This window comes from Mercenaria mercenaria, chromosome 16 (genome assembly GCF_021730395.1).
Source record: "Mercenaria mercenaria strain notata chromosome 16, MADL_Memer_1, whole genome shotgun sequence".
In the NCBI taxonomy this organism is placed as follows: Eukaryota; Metazoa; Mollusca; class Bivalvia; order Venerida; family Veneridae; genus Mercenaria; species Mercenaria mercenaria.
In genome coordinates this window covers 46,062,975-46,078,034 of record NC_069376.1, presented here as the reverse complement: position 1 = coordinate 46,078,034, position 15,060 = coordinate 46,062,975, and the positions used below count along the sequence as shown (strand labels likewise).

General features: G+C 34.6%; 1 protein-coding gene across 1 annotated transcript in view; it reads left to right on the top strand.

Annotated features, from left to right (window-relative positions):
- Nucleotides 1-6,410, top strand: part of LOC123539706 (signal transducing adapter molecule 2-like) — a 44,866-nt gene extending 38,456 nt beyond the window's left edge. The window contains exon 16 of the mRNA XM_045324439.2: nucleotides 1,372-6,410. Within this exon, the coding sequence (XP_045180374.2) occupies nucleotides 1,372-1,642 (271 nt within the window). The 3' untranslated portion in view covers nucleotides 1,643-6,410. The remainder of the gene's footprint in view (nucleotides 1-1,371) is intronic.
- The last annotated feature ends 8,650 nt before the right edge of the window (nucleotides 6,411-15,060 follow it).

The window sequence follows — 15,060 nt, the reverse complement described above, 5'->3', positions numbered from 1 at the left end:
CACTATAGTAGATTCTCTCTATTAAGGGCACCCATCGGTCTGGCCAAAAGTGGCCTTAATAGTGGTCTGGCCTTAATAGTGAATTTGAGATTTGGCATGTTACTGACTGGTCAACAACCATTGTACTATGAGGTCATAATGATATTTCAAGATATAACCATGTATCATACTTAAAATCCTTCATTTATATGTTTGATTTGGATGTGGAGTTTGATCTTAATCCATGTTTTGGGTCAATTATGTGCATGTAGAGTGTCATAATTTTCTATGTTCAATAAAGTCAGTTAGGCCTACAAACCAAATTAAAGAACAAAAACCCTCTGCATAATTGACGCAATTATCGTATCATTCAATACAGTTGATTTCTTCTTTGAGATCAAAAAGGTTAAAATGATACATGAGGATAACTACTGCTAATTGCTCAACAGTTAAAATTTTCACAACAAAATTGACCAAATGATTTCAGCATTTCATCATGGATCTGTAAATGCTTGAATTTGCTCTTACATTTGTATTACAAGCTTCCAGGCGATACTGGTAAAGTGTACCTGATTGAAATACACATGTATTGATCGATGTACCTTGTTGTAAATTGCCCAAGGCAAGGGATCATTTACACTCTGTTAAATAAACAAGGTTAATGTGTTAAATAAACAAAGGATGTCTGGGTCCATCTTTTTGTCTGCCTGTAATTATGGTCAGTTAACACATAGTAAATAAGCAATTTGTTCCACAAAAAGTGGCCGAAGTGCCGCATTAGGGACATGCCCGCTGTACTGGTCAATATTTATGATGAATAAAGAACAAATTTATTTTGTACTTCGAAAAAGTGGCCGCAATTTTGGCATGCAAGTTGTTTTGGCGTGCCCATTAGGTGGAAATCTACTGTATAATCTTAAAGGTTGTTTCAATTACTCCTCGGTTTTTATCAAGGACAAAGCAAGGCCGGTTTTATGTTAGGAAGAGACATTTTAAACCAAGTAGTATTCAAGCCTTGATCTGACGACGTGCTTCTTGTCAGCTAGGTCAATATTGGCAATGTTTATTGAAAAAAAATACTGAAAAAAAGTTCAGTGATTTATAAGCATTTTTCAAACTTTAGCTCTATTAAAGTAAGATGAAACTCGGTCTGTCAAGTTCAAAGGAATCATGCATTTTACTTAGAGATATCCGAAATTCGACTTAAAATGATATTTTTTGTGCGTGTTTTCAGAACAGAACTTGAAAATATCTTTGAGATAGCCAGAATTTTGAAATAAGGGAGTTCAATATATAAAGTTTCAGCTGTAAATGTTGTACCATATATATTTATTGTTGAAAGTTAATCAACATTTCTTTGACTTTTATCAAATTTCTTTTTATTTTTTTCAGTGCACCAGTGCAAAATTTACCTGGTCAACAACCTGGATATAATGCTGCCCAATCACAACCCCAACCACCACATCCACAGCAAAATGTAGTTCCACCCCAACAGAGTATTCCTACACATAATGTGAATGTAGTTCCATCACAGTCACAATATGGACAAACAATGGGACCAGTGAATTCTCAAAACATGGTTCCCAGCACTACAGACTATGGTTCTCAGTCAATTCAAGGACATATGTACCAGCAACCTATTTCTCAACAGCAATTATTGTGAACAAATTTTGAAATGACGTGAGTTTCAACAAAGTGATTTTTTAAGAAATACATAACCAAATGTGATGATGCAATTATTGTAGAAATGGATCCTGTCCTGCCCTGGATTTTATGGGGGGAAGCAGGAAATGTTGGATGGGGTGTAAGATGGGGGGAAAGTTGTAACTGTAAAGAATAAAGATGGAGATGTTACTTGTGCAGCCATTAAATGGATTCAGCCATTTAAAGGCTTCAACCATTTTGTGGATTCAGCCATTTAGTTGTTTAAGCCATTTAGTGGTTTCAACCAAGCCAGTTAGTGGATTCAGCCATATAGTGGTTTCAGTCATTTAGTGGTTTCAACCAAGCCAATTAATGGATTCAGCCATATAGTGGTTTCAGTCATTTAATGGTTTCAATTTAGTAAAATTCAAAATAAATTTGGAAGTAAAGTCTTTTATAAGGTTAAGCTTGATGTGACTGTCTATGCTATATGGAAGCCAAAGCACATTGTAAAGTAAGACAGTTACTGTAGTAAGAATGGTCAGTTCACAGCTTTTTACTTTTTAAGTGTCGATAATTTTACTCTTCTAAATTTTCAGTTGGTCATTGACATGGACCTTTTTGCCATTCTTGTGCATGGCTAAATCTGAAAATTGGATGTTACTTAAAGATTCTCAAAATGTCAGAAATTAGAAAAATTCTAAAATTATTTTTCAGATGGAAACTTTGGCTTTTAGATATTCCTGCAGTTTTATGACTTAGTACAGATTAAAAAGAAAATGAGCTTGTTCAAAACTTGTGGCTTTTATTTTAATTGTTCTGACAAAAGTTCAGTTTGTATGCATCTTAAATGGATTTTTTAGTTTAGCTATTGTTGTAAGGTAAATGCTTATTAAAAAGTTAGCATATATAAATATATGTATGTTGTTAATTATTGTGTATAGTTGTATGTTTCCTAAAATGCTTGATGCATTTAAAAAAGTGTGTAAAGTAGGACATATTTTTAAAATACATGTGATAATTTACTGTGACTATGTTGCTGTTTATAAAGCAATATTTCCAGATATGTTTTTGTGTGTCTGTTTGTGAATTAATTATGTCTCATGTTATTGGATATATTGAAGGGTTTGTCTGATACTTCTGTGTAAATGTAAGAAAGTCATGCAGTGACATGTGGTATGCTATATATTGCACACTAAAAGGCTTGTTGTTGTACACTAAAAGGCTAGCTATTGTACACTGAAAGGCTAGCTATTGCACACTAAAAGGCTAGCTATTGTACATTGAAAGGCTAGTTATTGCACACTGAAAAGCTAGCTATTGTACACTGAAAGGCTAGCTATTGTTAACTGAAAGGCTATCTATTGCACACTGAAAGGCAAGTAATTGTACAATGAAAGGCTAACAATTATACACTAAACAGCGACCTATATTACACTGAGAATCTGTTTATTGTACACGGGTACGTGTTTAGAGCTGTCAGTGACACATAGAGACATTTGAGCTTGGTCTTCAATTTATTAACATTTTGAGTCTAAAATTCAAAGTTCAGTCATTTATTTGCAATTTTTTTGTTTGCAACTCAGGAAGGGGTTGGAATGGGTTTGAAAAGTGTTTGAAACCTGGAAATTACAATTGATGATTTTGCTTTTATAGCTGTGAATGTTTCAATATAATGCACTGTCTTGTTTTAACAGAACTCTGGAAAACAACAGGTCTCTGTGAAAGTGTTCATAAGTTTTACCTGACTAAATTGAAACAATATTTGGTACAAGAGAATGGATTGATGGAGAGTTAAGAGATCATAAAGCCAGAGTTTATATAGTGAAAAAAAATCATAAAAGCTTGCCACTGATAAAGATAACCAGTGTTTATTAAATTTTTTAAAACTACATTTTCTTTTAAATTGGACTCAGTTTCACATGTAAGTTGAACTGGGAGTAATTTCTAGCACTTTATTCAACTTGCATATAATTCTGCAGTTTTATACAATGTACATGCATATAAATCAGAAAAAAACAAAACAGTCCTATAATGATGAAGGGAAGAAAGCTTTGTTCAGTATATTCAGTGAAATGAGACTTGCTCCATGTGCATGTGTGTTCTGTTTTAATCTGTCTTGTTTTAGACTGGAATTAGTTTCAGATACAAGGGGAGGATAATATTTCATTTTTTAGCTCGACTATTCGAAGAATAGGGGAGCTATCTCACTTGCCCCGGCCTCGGCGTGAGCGTTAGCGTCACACAAATGTTAAAGTTAGCATACTACCCCAAATATTTTCAAAGTCCATTGAGATATTGCTTTCATATTTTGCATACTTGTTTACCATCATGACCCCAGTCTGTAAAAAGGAGGAAGCAACTCTATCAAGCATTTTGACTGAATTATGGCCCCTTTTCGACTTAGAATATAATGTTAAAGTTTGCGTACCACCCCAAATATTTTCAAAGTACATTGAGATATTGCTTTCATATTTTGCATACTTGTTTACCATCATGACCCCAGTCTGTAAAAAGGAGGAGGCAACTCTATCAAGCATTTTGACTGAATTATGGCGCCTTTTCGACTTAGAATATGCTTATTGTAATGTTAAAGTTTTACTCATAGCTTATATTATACTATAAAGCACTGAGAATAGTCGAGTGCGCTGTCCACTGACAGCTCTTGTTTATAGAAGTTATAAGGAAATTTATTCTTACAGGCATACACATCAACATTAATCTGGATTTTGTTAAAGCTTTGTGTTCCCAAATTGATACACACATAAATGCATATTAATGAGTAGATGCTTACCTTACAATATTTAAAAAGCTGTGTTTGCAGATAAGTGGCTCAGAAAGTAATCTTAAGATAAACAGTAGAAAAATATAATTTATTAATACAGCCAGTCATTTAAGGTCCCAGTTAGCTTAATGCCTGCGTTATCCAAGGGTTTAAAGATATCCAAACATAGAAAATACAGGGGAAATGGTTGGGGACTACACACATTGCTTGAATGAGCCCTGGTACTGGAGACATTGATACTCCAGTAAGCGGTTTATCGAGTTTTAATTACAATGTGACATTTTCTGTTTCATCAGTGATACAACTCTATTGTTTTCTGTAGTAATTATAAAATTGGCAATTTCTTTTGGACCACATTCAATTTCAGATTTATATTTTTCCCATTTATATATGCTAGAATTGATTTATGATTTTTAATATGTTTGCTTCACTGCTGTTCATGAGATTTACAAGTTATAGGTTTTTTTGTGTTAATTTGACATTCAGCTCAAAAGTCCAATAATAAAAATTAGTCCAATAAAAATGTTTTCCTCTTGTGATACTGATATAAATGTTTGGTTGATATGATCCAACTAACTTTGAAATGTTGTAGTTAGAGTATAGATGTTCAAGTAAAAATGCAGAGAACTAGTGACTATGATAAAGTTAACACAATGTTTAATGCAAAAAGCTTGCAGTATATTATGTCAAAATTTTGCTCATTTAGTTTTTATCATGTAGCTATTTGTTGCACCTGTGAGAATGATAGAGTATGGATACCTAAATATTTGAACAAATGCAATTCATAGAGAACATCATTTTATAAGGTTGTGTTCAGTTTTATGTCGGATTTTCATTTTTAATAGTGATATCTAATGTTGCTTACTTTAGTATATTGATGTGTGAAAGTGTATGACTAAACTTACAAGTGTCATTTTAAATGGAAGTGCCAAGGTATGTTACAACACAAGATCTTCACAGCTCTGATCTTAATTTGAAGGAGTTAATAACTCAGCTGATACTGAAGATTACTTACTTTTTTATGGCAGTTTGATGTACATGTAACTGTTTTATAGTCTGCTGTCAGGAAATTGTGACTTATACCACGATACAGTTTCGCTCATGTGTGTTTATCAGTCAGTCAATTGACAGTTAAGTTTCTGATCAATAACCAGAACTATTTTTCAGCAGCATTTCAGTTACATAACTATGGGAGTTTCATCTAACTCATGTTCGTTGATTCTGAACCAGTACCAACCTGTTCTCCACAAGCAACTACCAACTTCTCCACATGAATCAGAGGTGGACAAATGATTTCAGACACATTATCTTTTATCAGATCATCACGGAGAACAAACTCCCTGTCCAGGGATCAAATTCGCAACCCATAGCTCTGCACTCTCCCAATCAAACTATGTGGGCAAGGTTCAGTAACCAGAAAGTAGTGGTCTGCAGTAGTCCATCTTTGTAGCATGATTTTCTATGGTCAGTAGATGAATGTCTCTAGATTTTGAGGGATATTAGGTCTCGGTTACAGCTTGCTTGAGGGTAAAATTAATGCACCTAGTTAAATCTGGCAGACCATCATTGACAGGGATGATGGGGACAAATGTTTTATAACTTACATGCTGCTAAAATCTTAGTTTTGTATAAAATTTGCAATTTGCACTGTCTGCTGATACTAGAAAAAAATAATGTCATGAAAATTAGTCAATAGATCTGCAATACTGTGTTTCCACATTTGGTAGCAATCTAGCTCATTGTGTGACCTTAGTTTTTAGTCACCATTGCATTGTGTTGATTTGAATTGACTTGGTAGATAACTGGATATATTCAAATGTATCATTATATACATCATGTTAAACTGTCGAGCAATGACTGTCTTTAAGTTTTGAGGGATATTATGTCTTGGTTACAGCTTGCTTGAGGGTAAAATTAATGCACCTTGTTACCTCTGGCAGACCATCATTGGTGAGAAGTTAACAGTTTGTTTTAAAACGGGTCTTCTTTCATATTTTTTTTTTTAAAGAATTCAGTATATAAACTGTATTTCATATATATCTGTATGTAATTGGAAACCTTGTATATTTGTGTCAGATTATAATTTACATGAATGAATAATATTTCACTTGCAATGGTCTGTTACTAATTTTACAAACTCACAAACTGGGTATTTTATGCCCTCTTTAAAGAAGGTAGGGTGGTATATTTTTATGTTCCCACATTAAGGGGGGTGGGGAGGCATATAGTGTTGTTGCTATTGGTATGTCTGACCCAAAATCTTCTGTGTCCTACTCCTCCCACATTCTTTGCATGATTTGCTTCAAACTTTAACAGGTGAACAAGCTTGATGTGCAGATGACTGTAAAGGAAGGAACTTTTGCTGTGACTTTTTTACCACAGTCCTTTGATAGTTTTGCTATTTAGAATATAGAAAAAAATCTTGTGTGTCCAACTCCATAAAACACTATTGAAAGGATATGGATGAAAAACCTTGATGTGAAGATGATCATAAAAATGTAGTTTTTTTTTTCTGTGGCTGTTTTCTTTCTAGAATTATGCCACTTTCTTAATTTCACAAAATAGGCCAGCACTGATCTTTGTTATGACAGTTATAGGCCTTTGTTATATTCATTTTATAGGTTATTTTTGAAGACACCTTCCATGTCTTGCTCACCATACAATTTGATTCAAACTTCTAGTTGAATATCCTTCATGTGAAAATTGTCTGTACAAAAAACTTTGCTGTTTGGGGGATGGCACAATATGTGGGGACATCTGTATCCTTTGGACACATTTCTGGTTTTAGAAATTTGTTTTAAATTTAGAGACTGGTTTCCAGGTTTGGTTTTAAATAATCTGTTATTGGTTGTTCAGGAACTTATTTAGAGATGTTTGATTTTCATTTCAGACTAAAAAACCTTTGTCTTTCTAACTTGTAAGTGGAAAATCATAATTGGGGTCTTAAAGAATTGTGTGAATGGTGAAAGAATAAAGAATAAAAAATAATACAGGCTATGGAAGAATATATATGTACAACAGTATATACAATATTTTGTCCAACAGCTATTAAAGAACTTGCAGAAGTCTTTTATGAAGATTAAGGTGTACTTACAAACAGCATTTCGTTGTTGACATATGAGCCGTGCCATGAGAAAACCAACATAGTGGGTGTGCGACCAGCATGGATCCAGACCAGCCTGCGCATCCGCGCAGTCTGGTCAGGCTCCATGCTATTCGCTAACAGTTTCTCCAATTCCAATAGATTATAAAACGAACAGCATGGAGCCTGACCAGACTGCGCGGATGCGCAGACTGGTCTGGATCCATGCTGGTCGCACACCCACTATGTTGGTTTTCTCATGGCACGGCTCATATATGTATTTATTGAATATGAAGGATAAATGTTGACCATATTTAGTTGTCAATTTCTACGTATATATAAGATTACTGTGAGTTATTATTGTATATGTATATCATACAAGTTTATTACTATTAAATCTCCTGGACAAAAAACTCTTTGTTGTAATTTTTTGTAAAAAGATTGTAACTCCGACAGCTTAATAAAGAGAGAGAGAGTGCAGATCTAAGGATGGCGGGGTTGTGAGTTCGATCCCCGGACAAGGCTTATGTTCTCCGTGACGATTGATAAGGGACCCTTTGTCTGAAACCATTCGTCCTACATCTCTGATTCACATTGGGATGTTGAGAACAGGTTAGTACTGGTACAGAATCCAGAAACACTTGTTAGGTTAACTGTCCGTTGTTACTTAGCTGAAAGACGTCGCTGAACCCAAAACAAAACAAATTTGTAACGGTAACGCATTCCTTTTATTCTGTACTGCTTGACAGAAATACAAGATACCAGTGTGATTTCAGTCCTGGGCCAGGCAAATGTATGCGTTTCAGGTTCAGAGGCACAGTTTATGGAGGTAGCTGATGCATCTGTGAAGTTGCTGAGAGTAAAAATGGAAATCTCATTACCGGTAAATCGCTTGGCATATTCTAAACATTGTTGCGATTAAGCAGAAACTGAACCGATGAGAGAAAATTTATCAAGTGTAATGTGATGACACTGAAAAGAAATGAATAAAAATGCTCTGTTGTATATTCCTTGGTAAGGAATATGGCTTAAGCCGGTTCTTATCACTTCTTTACCTCTCATGAACAGACAGTCTGCTATCATCTTACTTGGTGGCGTTCTTTGCTTTAACATGATTTTTTAAATAGATGCGTTTGCTAATTCTATTAAAATAGCCGATGAAAAAAAAAACTTCCAGAGAAAAGTTGACAGTTGAAAGATATTTACTAACAAAGCCACTTGGTGAAGTAAACGCTGAAGTTATAATAAAATATCATGTTGTGTGTCCGTCAACATTTTTAAAAAAATCTTCTTGAAAACTACTGGGCAGAATTACACCAAACTTGGGCAGTGTTGCTTTTTCCATTACTGCCCATGAACAGACTCAATCAAACCGAGTCTGCAATTTTCACTATTTGCCTTGTTCTCGGTGCTTCCGAGGGATCTACTTTCCAGATTTTATTCACAGGAATTATCCTTGGGTGGCCCCCTTTCAAATTGTTCAAAGAATTAAATTCCATGCAGAACTCTGGTTGCCATGGCAACCGAAAGGAAAAACTTTAAAAATCTTCTTGTACAAAACCACAAGGCATAGGGCTTTGATATCTTGTGTGTAGCATCATCTAGTGGTTCTCTACCAAGATTGTTCAAATTATCCCCCTAGGGTCAAATATGGCCCCGCCCCGGTGGTCACTGTTTATATAGACTTGTATAGGGAAAACTTTGAAAATCTTCTTGTACAAAACCACACTGCCTAGGACTTTGATATTTGGTATGTAGCATCATCTAGTGGTCCGCTACCAAGATTGTTCAAATTATCCCCCTAGGGTCAAATATGGCCCCGCCCTTGGGGTCCCAAGTTTTACATAGACTTATATAGGAAAAAAAGTTTAAAAATCTTCTTGTCTGAAACCACAAGACTTAGGCCTTTGATATTTTGTTTGTAGCATTCTCTTATGGTCCTCAACCAGAATTATTCAAATTGTACCCCTGGGGTGAAAAGAGGCCCTGCCCTGGAGGTCCCATGTTATAGACTTGTATAGGAAAAAACTTAAAAATCTTCTTGTCTGAAACCACACGACCTAGGCTTTTGATATTTGGTTTGATGCATTACCTAATAGTCCTCTACCAAAATTGTTCAAATTATGCCCTGGGGTTGAAAGAGGCCCCGCTCCGGGGTCACTTATTTATTATATGAGTTATATAGGAAAAAATACTTGATGAAAATGATCTGATCTTATTTCCAAGGCTGTTTGATAAAAATTACCTGATGACCCTAAGTAATATGATGTCACTTGACTATGACCTTGACCTGCTGACCTACTTTCTTGTTTTTAGCTCGACTATTCAAAGAATAGTCTAGCTATTCTACTAGCTATTCTACTCACCCTGGCGTCGGCGTCACACTTTGGTTAAGTTTTTGCATGCAAGTACATACAGCCATCAATTAAAGGCATATAGCTTTGAAACTTAGTTTTTCTTTTTCTAGGTCAATAACCAACCTCTCTGGGTCAAGTCCCATAACTCTGATATGTATTTTGAGAAAATTATGCCCCCTTTTGGACTTAGAAAATTTTGGTTAAAGTTTTACATGCAAGTTACTATCTCCAAAACTAATGCAGATATTGATTTGAAACTTCACATGTGTCTTCGGGGTTATAAAACTAGTTGATAGCAGCAAGTCCCATAACTCTGACTTTCATATTGGCCAAATTATGCCCCCTTTTGGACTTAGAAAATTCTGGTTAAAGTTTTGCGTGCAAGTACATACAGCTATTTCTAAAAGGCATATAGATTTGAAACTTACTTTTTCTTTTTCTAGATCAATAACCAACCTCACTGGGTCAAGACCCATAACTCTGACATATTTTTTGAGCAAATTATGCCCCCTTTTAGACTTAGAAAATTTTGGTTAAAGTTTTACATGCAAGTTATTATCTCCAAAACTAATGCAGATATTGATTTGAAACTTCACATGTGTCTTCGGGGTTATAAAACTAGTTGATAGCAGCAAGTCCCATAACTCTGACCTTCATTTTGGCCAAATTATGCCCCCTTTTAGACTAAGCAAATTCTGGTTAAAGTTTTGCGTGCAAGTACATACAGCGATTTCTAAAAGGCATATAGATTTGAAACTTATTTTTTCTTTTTCTAGATCAATTACTAACCTCACTGGATCAAGTCCCATAACTCTGGCATGTATTTTGGGCAAATTATGCCCCCTTTTGGACTTAGAAAATTTTGGTTAAAGTTTTACATGCAAGTTATTATCTCCAAAACTAATGCAGATATTGATTTGAAACTTCACATGTGTCTTCGGGGTTATAAAACTAGTTGATAGCAGCAAGTCCCATAACTCTGACTTTCATATTGGCCAAATTATGCCCCCTTTTGGACTTAGAAAATTCTGGTTAAAGTTTTGCGTGCAAGTACATACAGCTATTTCTAAAAGGCATATAGATTTGAAACTTATTTTTTCTTTTTCTAGATCAATAACCAACCTCACTGGATCAAGTCCCATAACTCTGGCATGTATTTTGGGCAAATTATGCCCCCTTTTGGACTTAGAAAATTTTGGTTAAAGTTTTACATGCAAGTTATTATCTCCAAAACTAATGCAGATATTGATTTGAAACTTCACATGTGTCTTCGGGGTTATAAAACTAGTTGATAGCAGCAAGTCCCATAACTCTGACCTTCATTTTGGCCAAATTATGCCCCCTTTTGGACTAAGCAAATTCTGGTTAAAGTTTTGCGTGCAAGTACATACAGCTATTTCTAAAAGGCATATAGATTTGAAACTTATTTTTTCTTTTTCTAGATCAATTACTAACCTCACTGGATCAAGTCCCATAACTCTGGCATGTATTTTGGGCAAATTATGCCCCCTTTTGGACTTTGAAAATTTTGGTTAAAGTTTTACATGCAAGTTTCTATCTCCAAAACTAATGCAGATATTGATTTGAAACTTCACATGTGTCTTCGGGGTTATAAAACTAGTTGATAGCAGCAAGTCCCATAACTCTGACTTTCATATTGGCCAAATTATGCCCCCTTTTTGGACTTAGAAAATTCTGGTTAAAGTTTTGCGTGCAAGTACATACAGCTATTTCTAAAAGGCATATAGATTTGAAACTTATTTTTTCTTTTTCTAGATCAATAACCAACCTCACTGGATCAAGTCCCATAACTCTGGCATGTATTTTAGGCAAATTATGCCCCCTTTTGGACTTTGAAAATTCTGGTTAAAGTTTTACATGCAAGTTTCTATCTCCAAAACTAATGCAGATATTGAATTGAAACTTCACATGTGCCTTCGGGGTTATAAAACTAGTTGATAGCAGCAAGTCCCATAACTGATATGCATTTTCGTCAAATTATTCCCCCTTTTTGAACTTAAAACTCTTTTGATATTTAACCTTTTTGGGTAATATTTTCCTGCTTCTGGGACAATATTTCGAATAGTCGAGCTTGGCTGTCTTACGGGCAGCTCTTGTTTAAGATACAGCCATTTGGATGACATGTACAGTTTTGCACACCGATCGTAAAACTGAATTTCCTTGACCATGATTGTGACCTACTGATTCTTAATATTTTAGCTTCAGTTTGACATTTGAAATATGCAGCTCATATGACTCAGGTGAGCGATCCATGGTCATCATAAACCTCTTGTTTTTTTGTTTGTTTTTTTTGTTTTTGTTTCTTTTGGGGTTTTTTTATATATATTTTGTCTAATTTGTCTAACTGGTTTATTTTGTCTATATTTCCCTCAGTCACACATCCCTACATACACTGCTGTAGCGTTCGATTCGGCGTGGCCTTGTTTTTTTAACATACATAGCTATTCGCGGAGCGTTCTTCTTGATTGTTTTGTTTTATGTATTCATTGCAACAGCCAAACTTTTCTGACATTTCTTTTGCGTTACGTAGGTTTTTTCCGTCAGAAGGAATATTTATAGTATTTTTTTTTCAAAATAATAGTGTGACTAGCGATAACTCATTTAATAATTTAAGATTATCAACATTTTATGATAACTTTTTCAGGCTTGCAGTCAACAGGATAGTGTTCACACAGAGAATTAAATCCGGATTTCTTTAGAAGTTGGATGTAGAATTCTTCAATTTCGTCCCTGTCGTTTTGAAGAGTACACGTTGTAAAAGTTCGCAGGTTTTTGCTAGGGAACACTTCTGCAAAAGATTTCACGTGATGATTATAAGCGCATTACATTACTTGATGAAAACAAACACATATGAAAAGTTTTACCCTGTTTTCTTCTACCGTTGTTGAAATTAATCTCTCAAACTACGCGAACAGGAAAACCTTTGTTTAAGGTTCCATAAGGCTTTAAATTTTATATTAAAAACAGATGGAACAGTTGTCCGAACAGAAGTTATGCATAGAAACATAGTTAAACAATCACTACTATCATTACTACACATGAACTTATACTTCATAAAGGGGGGTAATCAAAATATTTTGATTCAATAAAAATTCTATTATGTTAATTAATCGATATTTAAAACTTTGATAAAATTAACAATTAGAAAAGAATTATCGAAAAATAGAATTTAACAATAAATGATGTTTTAATATGTTGACTTAGCCACATTACAAACAAAGTCATTGTGAGCCTTTAAAGCTAGGCTAAAAATATGCATTAACTGGAATTTGGCTTTTAAGACGTTGATATTAATGATGGTGTACAACAGTTTGGATAAATAATGTTACGATTTATTAACCTTTAGAATAACATTTTGTGACAGGTGTTTGGGGAAGCCAGTTTCCAGTTGCGCCACAGATGTAGAAATGGTCCGCCTTAGAACCAGGTGGAAACGTGTAATCGTCGTTGCAAACAAACATACACACACTAGTATAATCTGTTCTCCATCCATTACAAACAATTGTACCGTTCACTGGCGGTTCCATTGCCTTACATGGGTGTGCTGAAACACAGAAATATTAGTCCGCTTACCAGTCCTGTAACAATTCACGGAAAAATCATAGCTAGATATATGAGAACATTTTAATTTGTAGTTAGTTTCTTGTAGCCTTAAATGTTTATAAACCTCTATAAAAACGGAAATTTAATAACATGAATTATCTTATTACTAGATGGTTTACTCATACAAACTTGCCACCGACAAAAATTCTATATACTCTGAAGTATAGAAAACAAGCAAGCGAAATATCAGGCTCGGTTTGATTGACTCTGTGCATGAGACAAAGCGGAAGTGCAACCCCTCTCACGCCCTTAGCACCTGCTTAAGTGAGCATTTAGTGGAATCCATGATGTAAAAGGACCAAAAATAATAATAACACTGAGACAAAGTACGCGGAGACATTTAATGGCTGCCACATGAAAAGTCAATGCAATTAAATGACTTCACAATTAATATTTTCAGTTATTATTGATTGATAATTACTAAAGATAAAACGAAGACAACGTTTAATACTTAGAAAAGAACGTAACACCATGTCATACTTACGTTTTACGGAAATTTGGAATTTGCTTTTAGTTCTCAGGCCATTCGATGGTTTAATTGCCAAGAACGGTATGGTGAACTCTCCCCAAGAAAAGTCAAATGAATTTATCTGATAGTTTTTCGACACATGAACTTGTGTACCATGAGGATCTGTAAACTTTTGTTCTGCCCACGCTTTGAAAACTGAGTCATGTTTTCTGTATATATTTTCCTATCTCCAGGACATCCATTCATAACTGGTGGCTGGATATCTATGGACAAAATAAATGCAAACACAAAATAAATACAAAAAAAAAAAACAATTTCCAAACGACATAATTTTGTTCCCAGTTAAGGAATCTTTTTTGAGTTATTCTACTGTTTTGGATTTCCTATTCATTCTAATGCCATGTTATTTACATTGATATCGACGGGAATTAGTGTGAAAGTAAATGCAGTAACTGCATGTGTTTTGTGTACCTCAAGTTGTATTTCATAAGTAATCTACACATACCTTTTCAGGAATGTAATTTAGTATATATAAACTAAGACAATCTAGGCTTTAGATAAAATTAACTCCGTAGATAAGAATCTAAGATGGTCAGATTTTTTTCTTTAATAAACAACAGTGACAAAATCTTTAATAATTAGTGGATGAGTGGTTCATAAATGTATTTCTGTTCTTAGATATAGTAGCCTCTAAAAAGGGACGAGTACGTCCATTTTGTTCAAAACTGAGAGAGTGCCTTATAATGATGCTACAAACCAAGTTTGATGAAGATCCATCAAAAAAAGGATTTATTCGGATAGAGAAAACACTACCGTTTCGTACGCCGTTGGTCGCTCGTGATGCGTAAACGGTTTGGAACTGGGTTTTGAAGTAAGGTTTTTCTGAAAGATTATTCTTTTGCCAATAAAACGCCCAATCATTGATAAGGAAATATTGTTTTGAAAAAAATATACGGACCTGGAAGCAATGCACATGTCAAACTGTTCTTTCTTACCTTTCTCATGGCTCATTGTCACAGGCGCATTTTTTTTTCAAAATGGCTTTATGTCATTTTTTTCCTAAAAAAACCCATTATCTTTGACTTCATGCAACCTGTGTATGGCGTCAACGGCTTGCTGA